The 17448-nt window shown below is 35.8% G+C and overlaps 1 protein-coding gene and 1 long non-coding RNA gene across 2 annotated transcripts; one reads left to right on the top strand and one right to left on the bottom strand.

Annotated features, from left to right (window-relative positions):
* The first annotated feature begins 771 nt into the window (after positions 1-771).
* Positions 772-1968, top strand: LOC120577014 (cytochrome c oxidase subunit 1). The gene has a single exon (XM_039827902.1). It carries the CDS (start codon positions 856-858, stop codon positions 1966-1968), a length of 1113 nt encoding a protein of 370 aa, XP_039683836.1. The 5' UTR covers positions 772-855.
* Positions 1969-6034: 4066 nt separating this feature from the next.
* On the bottom strand, positions 6035-6480 carry LOC120577096 (uncharacterized). Its single transcript, XR_005643107.1, has 2 exons — positions 6352-6480; positions 6035-6252 (listed from the first exon to the last, which is right to left on the bottom strand). It is a non-coding gene; the product is annotated as an uncharacterized lncRNA (long non-coding RNA).
* Between the last annotated feature and the right edge of the window lie 10968 nt (positions 6481-17448).

Genomic DNA, 17448 nt, shown 5'->3' with positions numbered 1-17448 from the left:
ACCTTTAGTTACCATTAACCCATCATGGCCTTTTAGGACGTAGTGCGGTGGCTAATCAAGAGTAGTCTTGAATTGGTTGATACGCGATACTACACCCAAACGAGACTTTCCTACGAATACTGTTGGAATGGGAGTAGTCCCGTCACCTGATAATATTCGAAAGTGGTTAATGACTTTGGGAACTTGGTAGAGCCCGTGATACAGGTACATCTGAAACCGTAGCCCTTACGAAATGGCCCGACCGCGAGGAATCAAGAGATCTTTGCCGGTGCTGACTTGGATCTCGGGTGACGGAAAAAGGCGCCCAGAAGTGACGAGCAGTCGCGGTCGAAGCTTGGCTCTAGGCGATAGGCTAGCAGTAAGCTTCACTACAGTGAAGCGCTTACCAAGCGCGAAGGATTCGTTCCTCTCTCCGGATGCGCGAACCTCCAAGGCTTTCTCTGATAGGGGGTTGCGGGTCGAGCGTCTTCAAACCTTAGCCACTTGAGCCGTATGCGGGGGAACTCGCACGTGCGGTTCTTAGGCGGGGGGGGGGAGAGCTAGTAGGAACCATCCTATCCCAATAGCGTTTATTTGGAGCTCAATATGAAATCCTATTTTATTGCAAGACCCGTTCGGATAAGGGAAAACTCCAGAGATTGCTTCGAAGTAAGATCCTTGCGTTGACCCTTTCCTGAACCAGAACCGGGAGGGGGGAGAGGAAAGAAAAAGGGGATCAAAATTTCCCATCAATAAAGTGAGGGCTTTCCGGACCTTCCCCACCCCCTCTTTTCATTCCTTTTTCAAGAAGGAAGCCCCGCTCCCTAAGAAGGGGCCCCTCTCTGATAAGGAAGGAAACGAAAGAATCTCCATTTTATGACAAATCCGGTCCGATGGCTGTTCTCCACTAACCACAAGGATATAGGGACTCTATATTTCATCTTCGGTGCCATTGCTGGAGTGATGGGCACATGCTTCTCAGTATTGATTCGTATGGAATTAGCACGACCCGGCGATCAAATTCTTGGTGGGAATCATCAACTTTATAATGTTTTAATAACGGCTCACGCTTTTTTAATGATCTTTTTTATGGTTATGCCGGCGATGATAGGTGGATCTGGTAATTGGTCTGTTCCGATTCTTATAGGTGCACCTGACATGGCATTTCCACGATTAAATAATATTTCATTCTGGTTGTTGCCACCAAGTCTCTTGCTCCTATTAAGCTCAGCCTTAGTAGAGGTGGGTAGCGGCACTGGGTGGACGGTCTATCCGCCCTTAAGTGGTATTACCAGCCATTCTGGAGGAGCAGTTGATTCAGCAATTTCTAGTCTTCATCTATCTGGTGTTTCATCCATTTTAGGTTCTATCAATTTTATAACAACTATCTCCAACATGCGTGGACCTGGAATGACTATGCATAGATCACCCCTATTTGTGTGGTCCGTTCCAGTAACAGCATTCCCACTTTTATTATCACTTCCGGTACTGGCAGGGGCAATTACAATGTTATTAACCGATCGAAACTTTAATACAACCTTTTCTGATCCCGCAGGAGGGGGAGACCCCATATTATACCAGCATCTCTTTCGGTTCTTCGGTCATCCAGAGGTGTATATTCCAATTCTGCCTGGATCCGGTATCATAAGTCATATCGTTTCGACTTTTTCGGGAAAACCGGTCTTCGGGTATCTAGGCATGGTTTATGCCATGATCAGTATAGGTGTTCTTGGATTTCTTGTTTGGGCTCATCATATGTTTACTGTGGGCTTAGACGTTGATACCCGTGCCTACTTCACCGCTGCTACCATGATCATAGCTGTCCCCACAAGAATTAAAATATTTAGACTGTCGGGTTGGAAAGCTAAACATTTATCTTTGGGTGGCCGCTTGGTTCTATTAAAATCTGTCCTGTCATCGCTGCCTGTTTATGCCCTTTCTTTCTTCAAGGCTCCGTCAGGTATCATCTCCTCTGCTGAATCTTTTTAAATTTTTTTTTTGGGGGTACTGAGGACCACAAAAAAAAAAACATTGGATTGATTAGAATTATGTCTGTATAAGTAAGGATGTTGGTGGATTGGGGGTCATGAGAATTAGGGAGTTTAATAATGCGTTGCTAGGAAAATGGTGTTCGATATTGTTGGTTGAGAGGGAGAGCTTGTGGTGTAGGGTGTTGTCAGCCCGGTATGGTGTGGTGTGGAGGGCGGCCGTGTGTTGGATGGAGGGCGTGATGCCTCTTCTTGGTGGTGCGTTGTCACTACTTTACGTAGGGAGGGGTGGTTTAGTGACCATGTTAGTCGAGAGGTGGGAAATGGGAAGGGAACAATGTTTTGGTTAGATGTGTTGGCTGGTGGAGTGGCTTTTAGGGACAGGTTTAGCAGACTTTTTGATTTGTCGCTGCTAAAGGAGGTGTCTGTGTTTGAGGCAAGTCAATTAGGTTGGGGGGAGGATGGAGAGGTGTGGAAGTGGAGGCGGGGGCTGTTTACGTGGGAGGAGGAGTTGGTGGGGGAACTATGTTACTTCATAATGTGAATTTACAGGTTGTCAAAGAGGACATGTGGCTTTGGACTTTGGAATCGAGCAAGGATTTCACTGTTCAGAGTGCTTATAAATTTCTTTTGCATCATCATCAGCAAGATACTACGGTTTCTTCGAAGTTTCTCTCGCATAAGGATGTCCCTCTGAAGGTTGTTCTTTTCGCTTGGCGTTTGTTTCGTGACAGGCTGCCAACTAAGGACAACTTGTGCCGTCGTGGAGTTCTAGATCCTGATGCTTGTTTGTGTGTTGGTGGATGTGGGTCGGTGGAAACTTCCCCACATTTATTTTTACATTGCCATTTTTTTGGGGAAGTTTGGCACTTTATTCATCGTTGGTTGGGTGTATGCTCGGTCCTTCCAGATGTACCCGCGGATCATTTCAATCAGTTTGGTCATGTTTGTGGTAACTGTTCTAAGGTGCGGCACTCCATTATGCACTGGATTTGGTATGCTACGGTGTGGACAGTTTGGAAAGAAAGAAACAACAAGATTTTCAATGATAAGATTAAGTCCGTTTCTTTTGTGTGGTTGAAGGTGAAAATCGCAAATCTCTCCTTCAATTACCATGCTTGGTGGCTTAGTCCAATCAGTATGTTGGGCATCGGTTAATGTTGTCTTTCTTTGTATACCTTGTTCTGGTTTTACTGTTTTTTTCTTTGTACATTTATATGTGACTCTGGTTCTTTTTTGGTACACCTTTTACTAGGGAGAACACTTTAATTGGGTAATATAATTTCTTTTTAGTTTTTTCAAAAAAAAAAAAAAACAATTTCCCTTTGTGAAACATGTCTTGATGAAAAATGAAGCACTTTATGATTTTAGAATTTTTTTATTTTTGTTATCCATTAGATGCCCAATTTGAGCTATAAAAAGAAATATCTTCTTTAATTCATCGAATTGGATGCCTTTAGAGTATTAATTGAGGAAACCAAGTATAAATAAGAAAATAAAGAAAAATATCATCTTGATGTAAGTACAGTGACGCTAACACGGTCACGAGTCTCATAAAATATATATATATACAAAATTCATAAGTGGGTGAAACAAAATCAAATGCAAAAGGCTTTTTGGTTTGTACTTTAATTCAATTGGTGGGGATATATTTACTCTAGGAGAAACAATGAGATGATTTACGCTGCTTTAATAATGCTTTTTTTTTTTTTTTAAGAAATCAAAATGAAATATATTACTACAAGGTGTTCCCACTCTCATAAGGCGCGCAAAAAAAGAAACACCACAAATATTTATACAGTTACATCATTTGGTGACAAAAAGCACTATCCAGGAAATACAAAATAGTTACCAAAGAACACCCATACAAAGCAACGAGTTTTTCCACCAATCTAAGTAACTATAAGCGAAACCCACCTGTTTTGATTTCAACCAAAGGAATGAATGAAGCTTTATTCTATCGATGAGCACAAAAGGAGCAGTTACCGTATTTTGGAATAAACGGTTGTTCCTTTCTTTCCAAATCACCCAAAAATTAACCTGAAGTATAAATGAGAAACTCTTGGCATGCCAACCATTTTGGCAAACTGAATAAAATGTGTTCGAAGCTCACCAGAAGACATTGATGGAATACCAAGCCAATTTCTCACAAGAGACCAAAGTGAACAAAAAACGTTGCAATGTAAAAAGAGGTGTGTAGTGGATTCGGAGTCAACGCACCCACATACACATGCCGCATTTGTTGCAAGAAGAACCCCTCGATGCACCAGATTGTCTTTTGTAGGAAGCCTGTTGCGAAGGAGGCGCCACACAAATAGAGAAACCTTTGAAGGAATATGTTTATGCCAAACATCATCAACCAGAGACCTGTCTGAAATATGACCTGTGGAAGTAATGTATCTATAGAAGACTTTCACTGAGTAACCATTCACAGGGTCTAACAACCATCTCCATTTGTCATTGACGTTATCCTGCAAAACAAAGTTATTTAAAAGAATACAACACTCCCTCACACACTCCTCTTCCCACACAAACAGGCGGCGTGTCCACTCCCACGCCCTTCCGTCAACCGTCCACCCCAGCCTCCCCATGTCAGCCCCACCTTACACTCCTTATCCATCGCCAAATCAAGCAGGCGAGGATATTTTAATCTTAACGGAACGTCTCCTGCCCACGTATCATACCAAAAGAAAGCGTCCCTCCCATCTCCAACTACCATACGAATGTTTTCTTCAAACCAGTTCCCCACCCCCTCTCCTACACCTTCACGCACCTTGCATATAGTCTTCCACCACATAGAAGACTGTCTACCACCCTCACAAAGCCACCCCCCTCCTCACCGTATCGAGCTTTTAACACTCGATGCCACAACCCCTCTTTATCCACCAAAAGACGCCAACACCATTTTCCTAACAACGATAAATTAAAAGCTCCCACCCCCAACCCCTTCATCCTTAAGAGAACAAATCGAATCCCAATTAATCCAGGCAATTTTCCTATTATCCTCACCCCCCCCCCCCCCCCCCCCCCCCCCCCGCCCCCCCCCCACTATACTGTCAACAACTGGTTTCCAGAAACTCAACCTCCTCGAATCCTCACAAATAGGTAACCCTAGGTAAACAAATAGGATAGTCCCTCTTCGACAATTCATAACTGTTGCCGCCTTCGTTAACCAAGACTCAGTTATATTAACTCCTGTCAACAAACTCTTATGGAAATTCACCTTTAGGCCCGACACCTCCTCAAACAAAAGCAACACTGCCCTCATAGACCGCACATTCAGCCAACTCTTTTCACCGATGATTAGAGTGTCATCGGCGAACTGAAGATGCGAAAGCCACACCTCACTACATCGGCCAACACAAATGCCGTGGAACAACTGAGCCTCCACCATGGAATTCATTAGGACGTTAAAGCCTTCCACTGCCAACAAAATTAAAAAAAGGCGAGAGCGGATCCCCTTGGCGAAGACCCCTCCCTATAGGAAACTCTTATGTTGGACTACCATTGACAAGAATCGATGTCGTTGTTATCCCAATGCATTCATAAATCCACTTCCGCCATATAGTAGGGAAATTCATGTTTACCATCACCGAGTCAAGGTATTTAAAGTCGACGGAGTCGTAGGCCTTTTCGAAATCGACTTTAAACATAAGAAGTTCCTTACCCATACGTCTCGCTTCATCAACCGCTTCATTGACTATTAAGATACTATCTAAGATTTGTTTCCCTTTAACAAAAGCCGACTGAGAATCATAAACCACACTACCAATCACACCACGCAGCCTATTATTAACGATGAAATTCACTAATCTACTACAGAGGTGTTTATAATAATTTAAAACTATTACTACATCACCGAATAATTTCAAATAGACATATAATAATCTATTCAAAAACATGAATAAATGTCAATTGTTAGATTAGATAGCTACGAAGTTTAGATATATCAGAAAACTTTGTTTACTTAATCATTAATATATAATAATTTAATCAATGGTACAATTAGTTAAATTAATTATTTATAATGACTTAGTAAACAAAATAAATAATAGCAAAGAAATTGCTAAAGCAAATAAATATGTGAAATTGAGAAAAAATTATAAGAGTAACAACATTAGGATGAGAAAGGAAAGGAAAAGACTTAGAGATAATATATAAATAGTTTTACCTCATCCAGCAAGATTGGTCATACATATACCTTCACGGCATGTCAAAATTAGAAAACTTTGTTTGGGATATTTTTTATAACAATCAGCGTCAGTGACACACTCTTTTATCTCTTCTATAATGTAAAATAAGAAGAAGAAAAAATAAAAATATTAGTGATAAGGGGTGAAATATTGTGTATAACATACACAAACAAAAATAAGAATGAGCTCACCTTCAATGTTGGCTACAACAAGAAATAGAAAACTAAAAAGGATCATAGTATAAACAAGGTTGAAAATTTTAACCATTTTTTTTGCCTTTCCAAGTAACATATCAATTTTGTATCATTTTATATAATAAATGTGCCGTGCTATGTATATGTAAATTAATAGTTTTTAATAAAAATATTTTTGCAAGAATTCCTTCATTAATATTAAAATATTTATAAAATGTCTTTTAAGTGCATCGATGTATCAGGTTTTCCCCTTAGGCTCAAGCAAGCAATATAGCTCATATAAAATATTGCTTCTAATTAGAATTCTTTCATTTTCTAATGTATCATGTTTTGCCCTTTAGCTCCTATAGTAGAGCTAACAAAAAAATATTTATTATAATTAGAGTTAATTATTCTTTACTAACATTTAATTATATTTTTATTTCTTATCCAACCTTTCAAAATTTTGATTCATTTGACATAGTTTAATGTTTTCTAGCTCTTGAATTTGATGAAGTATCTACGCTTTCATTTCATTGAATTAAATATGCAAATATAAAGGATCATAATATAAACAAACTAGAAAATTTCAACCATTTCATTCACCATTTCATGTAACTACTATAAATTGTTGTATCATTTTACACAGTAAAAGCCTTATGATACGTGTAAGACTTGTTGCTTAGAAATTGCTAGTCGAGGACATTTACAGTTGAGTTTATTTCAAATGTTATTTATTTATTCGATGTGACTAACTATGTTTTTTAGTTCACAGACAAAAACTCATATTATTTCATTTCTCACAATAGTTTCAATATAAAATGGAATTAAATCAAACTCTTGGTGACGAGCATTCAATCTAGACGCCCTAGCTAACGTATGAGCGACAAAATTAGCTTGTCTCCTAACAAAACTTATCTTAAAGTTTGGATAATGTTTTAAACACGACCGACATTCGGATATGATACCAAACTCCGCTTGATTGCTATTCCTATCAAAAATGCTATCAACCACTAGTTTGCAATCTAGTTCTATAAGCACCTTCGACAGTCCTAATCTTCCAAGCCAAGAGATGAAATCACGCAATCCAACTGCTTCTGCTTCTCGTGGGAGAGGTTTGCCTTCATACCAGATTGCGGCTGCCTTTACGAACATACCTCGATGATTCCGAATGCACATACCTATCCCAAAATAGTTTTGCTCCTCGAACATGGCTGCGTCCACGTTGCATTTAACAAACTTCTCATCTGGTGGCTGCCAAATTGCTACTTGCTGCTGCTGATTTTGCACAGGTTCAGCAGATCTTTTCCTAACTTCTTGCCATTGGAAAAGCTCCTCGCGAGAAAGTTGTATCGCTATGTTGATTGGTTTTAATTCACCGTCCCATACTTTGTCATTCCGACAACGCCATAGGCACCAAAGCATCACAGTCACATCCATACTTTCTGCACTAGATAACCTGCACAGTAAAGAGAAAAAACAATCTGCAAAACTTGCAGCAGCATCGACAGTGTCTTTAATCAACTGCCACAATCCTGCTGTTCGCCAAACCTTTTTTGCTTCTGACCCAATGAAAATATGCCAATCATTTTCATAATTTGTTTCGCAAAAAGGGTAGCTATCCGTGCACGGAACACCTTTATCTTGAAGTCGCATACGCGTGGGGAGTACTCCTCTCAGTGCCCTCCATAAAAATACTTTAATTCTTTGCGGAATCTTCATTTTCCACATTCTTGTACAGTCCCCCGGTACTCGATACTCCTCGTTATCAACAAGTGTTTCCATAGCATACCTATAGGCCGATTTTACTGTGTAGTTTCCTTGATTATTGAACTTCCAGATGAGCTTATCATCCCTATCTCGGTTCAGCAGCACCAATTTCGATATAGCCTCTCGATCTTGCTCATTGAAAATTCCTGCAATCAGCTTCCAATTCCAGCTTGCACCATTTATATCCATTAAATCTGCAACCTTCATACTTTCTGTCCCTTGCACTTTTTCACTTGAAACATATGAGTTCCCATCCTCTCGCAACCATGGATCTGTCCAAATTGCAATGCTTTTGCCATTCCCAATTCTCCACCTTTGACCTCCTCTAACTAATACCTGTGAAGCGATGATACTACGCCAAATATAACTTGGGTTGTGGCCTAGACAAGCCCCCAAAAAATTAGTCTTAGGAAAATATTTAGCTTTGTAAATGCGAGCAACAATAGTATCTTGGTTAGTCAAAAGTCTCCAACCTTGCTTCCCTAGCATAGCCAAATTAAAGCCAAAAAGTGTATGAAACCCATACCTCCATACTCCTTCCTCATCATTAATTTATCCTAATTGAGCCAAATAATCCCTTTTCCTTGCCTCCTATTTGATTCTCACCAGAACGAATTAATCATCCGCTGGATCTCTTCCCCTAAGGTAGTTGGTAAAAAAACGTACTCATACAATATGTTGGGATTGACTGTGCTACAGAATTAATAAGTACTTCGCGCCCAGCTTTTGATAGATTCTTTCCAGACCATTGTTGTATCTTTCTCCATACTAATGTGATCCTAAGATATTCTCCCTTGACAAGAATAATAAAGTCATTATGGAATAAAAGAACCAAATTATTTTGGGTTCAAATTTTTATTTTCGTAGGTCATTATGTATCTGTTTTGTATTCATCATATCTAGAGCTCTACAACTCCGATTGAGGTGATCTTTGAAGCGTTGGAAAGGGTACAAATTCATCTACATTTCATATGTTGGGTTCAGAAGCAAAATCGGCATATATCATGGTGTAAAATGGGATTAAACTGTGATTAAATGAAGGAGCTGAAGCAAAAGAGGTGAAACACAATTAATTTGAGTAGTTGAAGTGCATAATGTGGAGGAGAGAGGAAGCTGAAAATTGTCCAAAAGTAACAGCCATTAGTGTGTAACTTCGAGACTTGATTCAGCCACCTTAAATCAAAACCAATAAATTTGTAACATTTCCTTGCAATAATTAGCCACATAAGAGTTATTTCATTAATCATGATATAATTGTAAGCTTTTCAACATTCTAGCCTATTACCTATATAAAGGGGGCGAAAATAATGAAGAAGGGAAGTAGAATTTTGATAAAAACTACACTATGTGTGTTTTGAGTGAGAGTTTTCTCCTCTTTGAGTTCTTGGATTAGAACTTGTCTATCGAATCTTATCAATGGCTTCCTTACCATTGTGGCGATTCCTCCTGACTTAGCATTCCTTCTTGAATTGGAAGTGAGTGTGACGTCTTCTTTACCATTCCTTACCCCAAATCCATATTTTTATTTTACTTTTTATCCCTATACGATTTTTGCCCTTCATCACATACCCTGTCCCTCAAATAACCAAACATAGCTCTTTTGTTTCGACCTATCATTGAAGGCATTCCCAAGTACTTTCCATTTCCCAAAGTAGCTGTGACTTGAAACACATTTTTTATTTCCTCCATATCCGCCTCTGATGTGACTAACTATATTCGTAATATGTATTATTGATCATTAAATATGTATGTGAGGTGAACATGTGTTTTTTTTGGCTTGATATGTGTGAATTGATTTACCGTTGTAAAATTAATTCCAATTGATTTTTAGTGATGTCACAGAAAAAATCATTTATTTCTTAAACTTAAGAACCTAAAATTTAAACAGAAACTTTATACATCTTCTATAGTCATAATCTTCACTCGTTATGATAATTCGATTTATAGAACAAAATGTCAATCGAAGAAAATAAATTTTGCAAGATAGTGAAATTTATTTTATTGAAGATTTTATATCAGTTGTCTCGAGGGACTTTTAGAAGTGTGAGCAATACTGATGACATTTCATCTAGCGTTATTCTTAGCATGTTTTTCAATCAATTTTAGTAGGTTTTACATCGAGAATAGATGAGTATTGGAGCAATTGCTTATGTTTTTGGGACATTAGTCATGTTTTCTATATTTGAGTCTCTAATTCTATTCTTCCCAAAAGATAGAAATTTAAGCGTGTTTTGTTGTAATTCACGAAGAAATCATGCATATCGGAAGAGAAAGACATCTGAAGATTTGTGAAGACAATGGGAAGATGAAGAATGAAGATTCAACAGTACTAAGAAAAGGTCATTTTCTGACAAAATTTCGGACGGTTTTGGGACGGAATTTAGAGACAATTCCCACGGAATTTGGACGGAAATGTGTTTTCGGACGGATAAGGCGTTGCGCGAAAAGGCCGCGTTGCAAATCATAATTTTGTCCCAAATTCCGTCCAAAAAATGTTTCAGACGAATTTCGCACGATTTTCACACAAACTCTGAAGTTTAAGTTTTTGGGACATTGTAATAGATTTCGGACGCATTCGAACCGAATTAAATATAATTTCCTACGGATTTCGGACGAAATTAAATTTAGGAAATTAAGGAACCTTAAAAAATTTACCACGCTTTTCGAAAGAGATTACAAGCTTTTTTTTTTTTTTTTTACAGAATTGCAACAAAATTAATTTATTTTAATGAGTTTGAGATAAATTCAAATCTTAAAATTCATATTCAATAATACATACTAGATTCAAATAAAAATAAATAATAATTCAAGAGTAAACAAATGCTCATTGTCTAAAACAAAATTAATCAAACTAGATTCATATATGTGCTCAATATTCTAGCAGAATATATCACAAAATAACATGACTAAATTGTTCACTAGTCAATATTCAAAAGTAAATTAACAGAAATTTGAGTAATACTTTGTTCAAAAGATGAGGAAGTATTACTTCAACCAAAAGGTAAAGAGGTTTAAATTATAGAATCGAGAAGATTTAAATTTTACTAAGAAATATATGATATGTGATTAATAGGAATAATAGACTCATTAGCATGATCAGTAAAATGAAGCTTTAAACATGAATGGCTTTTTGCAAAGTAAACATGGGGGAAAGAAAAAAATGCATGAATTCTCAGACAACTACATTTTTATAGGATGTCAAATGATGCATCAAGATGTAAGATTACTTGCAATGGGCGTGTTAGACACTATGATTGAGAACAAAGATGCATTCTTAAGTAAAGATTAAGAACACGAGAGAATTAAAGTTCACGATTCTATCAAGGATTGGAAAAGTTAATGTCAAGGGAGAATAGAAAGAATATAATTGCATAATTACTTACTACGTTGATTTTTGCTGATTAAGATGAGGTAGAAGATCTTGTTGGGAAGACAATGGTTGCTGTCATTGTGCAATTAGACAAAGTTGTGAGAATATTAATTGATAACATAGAAATTCCAAATAACTTATTATAGGCATGCAATATAGCTTTTCTTTATCAGAATATATCATGTTTTAAACAATCAAAATTTCTGCTATGATGTCCTTGTTTAGTTAGATAATTTATCTCAAAGAAATTACATACAAACATCAGCAACAACATTTAAAAACCTAATATTCTGAGCATCATGCCACATACTTATTAATGTAAGAAGAGATATAAAATAATTTAATCAACCTTATGGTTCAGATAGAACATTCATTTAAATCCTTGTACTTGCAATATCTAAGGTTGTGAAGACAAACAAAGGAATCCTGAATTTTGAATCTCTTCTCTAAGAAAACTTAAATCAGCCTTGCCATTTTCTTCACCATTACGACCTTAAATCAAAAAAGTAAAATAGATATTAGGAGAATACAAGAAATACATGCACATTGCATTTTGTGTTAATACTAGGCATGAAAAGTAGTTACCTAACCCAAAGCTTCTGGGTGGGAAGGTATAAATTCTTGTAGGGCAGGTTGATCTTGCACCAATTGGGTCGATAAATTAGTATTCGGCATAACATGTCCACCCAACAGACTATCAACATTGGACAAATCAATTCTTTCTAACACAATAGGTTCGTGATGTATATAATCATCATCATTCTCACCAGTGATTGATCTTCTTATGTTACTATGGTAACCTTCAACTGCATTGTATCATATCAATTACAACACCATTAGTCACAATATGGTAAATTTATAGTTACTCCAAGCCTTAGAAGCATTACTTAGACATAAGCATTGTACTATTTATAGTTACAAATTACTATAATAATCAGACTTAAAAAGATAATTTTAAAAAAAGAAATAAGTTAACAAGAGATGTCGATTGTCGAGTAACAATATTCTAGTGTTAGAACTTACTTCTTGTAAAAGAGCAAGGATTGGGAAGTGGCGTTGTATACTGGTTCTTCGTTACCAAATACTACTCCACTTCCCAATCCTTGATCTTTTACAGGAAGTAAGTTCTAACACTAGAATATTGTTACTCGACAATCGACATATTTTGTTAACTTATTTGTTTTTAAAAAAATATGTTTTTAAGTCTTATTATTATAGTAATTTGTAACTATAAATAGTACGGTGCTTATGTCTAAGTAATGCTTCTAAGGCTTGGAGTAACTATAAATTTACCATATTGTGACTAATGGTGTTGTAATTGATATGAGATAATGTAGTTAAAGGTTACCATAGTAACATAAGAAGATCAATCACTGGTGAGAATGATGATGATTATATACATCACGAACCTATTGTGTTAGAAAGAATTGATTTGTCCAATGTTGATAGTCTGTTGGGTGGACATGTTATGCCGAATACTAATTTATCGACCCAATTAGTGCAAGATCAACCTGCCCTACAAGAATTTATACCTTCCCACCCAGAAGCTTTGGGTTAGGTAACTACTTTTCATGCCTAGTATTAACACAAAATGCAATGTGCATGTATTTCTTGTATTCTCCTAATATCTATTTTACTTTTTTGATTTAAGGTCGTAATGGTGAAGAAAATGGCAAGGCTGATTTAAGTTTTCTCAGAGAAGAGATTCAAAATCTAGGATTCCTTTGTTTCTTTTCACAGCCTAAGACATTGCAGGTACAAGTATTTAAATTAATGTTCTATCTCAAGCATAGGGTTGATTATATGATTTTATATCTCTTCTTACATTAATAAGTATGTGGCATGATGCTCACAATATCAGGTTTTTAAATGTTGTTCATCATGTTTGTATGTTATTTCTTTGATATAAATTATCTAACTAAACAAGCATATCATAGCAGAAATTTTGATTGTTTAAAATATGATATATTGTGATAAAGAAAAGCTATATTGCATGCCTATAATAAGTTATTTAGAATTTCTATGTTGTTAATTAATATTCTCACAACTTTGTCTAATTGCACAATGACAGCAACCATTGTCTTCCCAACAAGATCTTCCCAACCAATCCTTGATAGAATCGTGAACTTTAATTATCTTGTGTTCTTAATCTTTACTTAGGAATGCATCTTTGTTCTCGATCATAGTGTCTAACACGCCCATTGCAACTAATCTTACATCTTGATGCATCATTTGACATCTTATAAAAATGTAGTTGTTTGAGAATTCATGCATTTTTTTATTTTTCCCATGATTACTTTGCAAAAAGTCATTCATGTTTAATGCTTCGTTTTACGGATCATGCTTAAATGAGTCTATTATTGCTATTAATCACGTCTCATGTATTTCTTATTGAAATTTAAATCTTCCCGATTCTGAGATGGTAACAATCACTAGTAAAATTCATAAATATGAGCAATAACATCAAATTACTATAGCTATATGTACCACTGCTATTTCAAAACAGCCCCATGAACAGATAGAAAAGTCACAACAAAATTCTCACATAAAGAAACCAATTGAAGATAACAAAATATGGAACATATTCTGGAAAAGGTGGTTCAAGCTTGTGGAGGATGATGGGTGAGGTTCTTTTCTGTAATTTACTTTAATGTCATGAGTAGAACCAGTAACTAAAAAAGAAAGTAAAACAAGAAATATTAACAAATAAACATTCTAAAAGGTCTTTTAACTCTAAAATTGACCAAATGTTTGAAGAACATCATCACACAGGAGCAGCACAAAACATAACAAAGTTATAATAAAGCTAACTCAAATTGCCACAATTAAGGGCTAGACAATGACAAAACTTGCACACATTGCTATTTTTACTTTTTCAATTTCACTTCATCTTTCAACCCAACATCTCCAAAAAGCATATTATTTATAGTTCCACCAATAAGTTGGCATCCTTATATTTCAACAATGACTCATTTACTTCTCTTTTATGAAACAATAATTCATTTACTAAGTTATAAAGCTGACGTGCAGGGTCTCATAAGTGATGAGTGAAGCTTACCTATACAAGCATTGCATATTTACACACTACACACTTTGACAAAAGTAGGTATTAGCACCATAAAATAAAGGTAAAAGAATATGAAGTGTACATATACCTAAAGTCCATAAAATGAAATTAAAGTTACACTCAAGTTGTTTGACAATTTCAATTAATTCCTCTGAACACACACATGAAATTAAGTGTAAGTAAAGTCTAAGTCTAATTTATCTGAAAGGAGCAAGAGGGTTTGGTGTACGTGGAGTTTTAGACCTTCTAAGCTCTTTACAAACATTATCCAACATTCCCATAAAATCTCTCACAATAACAAATATCCTAAGTGGATTATCCTCTTTACTGACATCTCCATGAAAATATTCTTTTATTTCTTTAACACGTGTTATAACTCTATCTTCATCTCCTCTTAACTTCTTCAAATTTCCATCCACATATTGCAAGAACAACTTTGTAGACATCACAAAATTATGACTCATTCATCCTCATGAAACTCATTTTCCACTAGTTGTTTCAGCCTAACAATTCCATCATATAGATTTGAAACAGAACTAGCAAGAACATCTAAGTCAATTGTTCTGTCTTTTTCACATTGTACAATTCAGTGCTGAGACCATACACTAATTTGAATTTATGCTTCTTAACAATTTTCAGACTGATAAAAATAAATTTCCTAACAAGTTTATGCTTCTTACTGTGTATAAAAGGCCTGATTGTCCAAATCTATGCTTAAAAAAACATAAAAGTCCTAATACAGGTCCAACTTTATTCCAATGGAAACTTATACAATTCACTTTCATTTAGCTCGATGTCAATAAATTGTACAAAATAAACAAAGGCATAAGGAGAAAAACATGTGATAATTCGACAATAAAACTATGTAAAAACAATGTCAGAGCACTCACTTAAACTCAGACCCTATAAAAAAACCCATAAGATAACTAAATGAAAGACCAAAATTTAACAATATATATATTTCAACAATAAACATGAATCCAGGTCTAGGTGGTAAAGGACGCTAAAAACCCTAATAAGTAAAACAAAATAAACCCTAAAATTGAACCAAGAATCAGGTACAAGTTTATGGGAACATGGTTGATTTATTGAAGAGAACACATATTATAATATAGAGAGTGAATGGTAATACCTTAAATAGCTTGAGAAATTAAAAACAAACTGAGAATCCAAACTGAGATCTGAAGAGAAGAGAAGCAAACCTTGAAGAGCTTGAGACGTGATTGAAGAGATTGAAAACGTGATTGAAGAGCTTGAGAACAATTTTGGAAGAAATTGAGAAGTTGATTGTGAAATTGATTTTAGGGTTATGAAAGAGGGAGAGTGGTTTTGAGAGCAAAGCAACACACGCACGAAGGAAATTCTAGGTGAGAAGCGAGATATGAAATTTTCCATATTAAAAAATAAAATTAAAACCCTCAAATATTAGCCGTCCGAAATCCGTCTCAAAATTTCACACGGATTTGGAACAGATTTGTTTTTTTTTTAAGGAAATTTGTGCGAAATTCGTTGGAAAACACCGTGTTTGAACATGCCATAAAAATTTCAGACGATTTTGGAACGAAAATTTTTCTCCTTTAAAACTGTCCCAAATCCGTCCAAAAAATTCAGACAAATCAACTTCCGTCCGAAAATTCCGTCTGAAAACATTATTTTTTTAGTAGTACAAGAGGCCTCAGAAGACGTTACAAAGTGATGAATTATGTTCTCAAGTTCCAAGACATCTTATATGGAAGCAAACACCCATAATGACAAATCTTTCACAATCCAAATCGTATGTTAGATCTATTTCTAAAGTCCGGTTTCTCTAAAGCCTACCAAGGTTTCTCTCGAATTCAATGAGTGTGTTTCAATAACAACCACGCCTATTGTAACACTCTATTTCCCGACGATAATTATTAAATAATAAGAATAAATTTAATAATTAGGATGTTATAAAACTTCACATGATATCACATTATAGTTTAAATTTTCCTTTTAAATAATAATTTCAACAGCAGAAAACAATTCTCAGATATCATTAATAAAATTTCTCTTATCATTCAACATCGAAATATAAATAACTATAGTTCTCAAGATTTAAACTCAAAGATAAATAAATTCATCGTCAACCCCAACCCTGGTGTTACATATCAGAGCTCATATTCTACTACATGTCTAATCATCACTAAAATAAAATTGACGGAAGATAAGTCCCGTCGCAACCTTCTAGGCGTCTCGCGTCCTAAGTATCTGTACCCCACGGGTACAGACACCATAAATACAACAACAATAAAGGGGTAAGAAATCCCGCCATAACATATCATAAGGAAACATTCACTATGAAACATTCACAATATTAAAATATCATAAGAACAATATTTCACCATTACAAGATCATCAACATTTATTATTCTTTCTCAACACGTTGTATATCACACCAACACGTTACACTTCACATTTAAAAATATCAAGAACAAGTACGTCATTTAAATGCATATGGACTCATTCCTAAGACCTATATGAATGTGGTACCACACCTATCATCACTAAGTTTCCAGAGATATGTTACTTGACTTTTCATCACCAAATTGCCAGAGATATATTACTAGACTTTTCATCACCATTTTTCCTAGACTCAATTCTAGTATGCATGCATGGGGACTGACTCGTCAAGTAAATACGCATCAACACATCATTAACACATCATTCATTAATGCACGACTCTCCCTAATATGCAAAACACACAGCATAAACAAGAACTTTACCATAATTAAACATCACCATTTTCATCACCAATTATAAATATTCTCAACCATTTCCTCACCTTACTCTCTAAACATCACCATATATAACCATCACTGCTTACATCACCAAATATTGTTAAACATCTCCAACGTCACCACCGTAATTATTTTGAACCTCTTTA

The sequence above is a fragment of the Medicago truncatula genome, chromosome 7 (genome assembly GCF_003473485.1).
Source record: "Medicago truncatula cultivar Jemalong A17 chromosome 7, MtrunA17r5.0-ANR, whole genome shotgun sequence".
Taxonomy (NCBI): Eukaryota; Viridiplantae; Streptophyta; class Magnoliopsida; order Fabales; family Fabaceae; genus Medicago; species Medicago truncatula.
The sequence above is the reverse complement of the archived record's forward strand: the minus strand, read 5'-3'. Positions and strand labels throughout refer to the sequence as shown.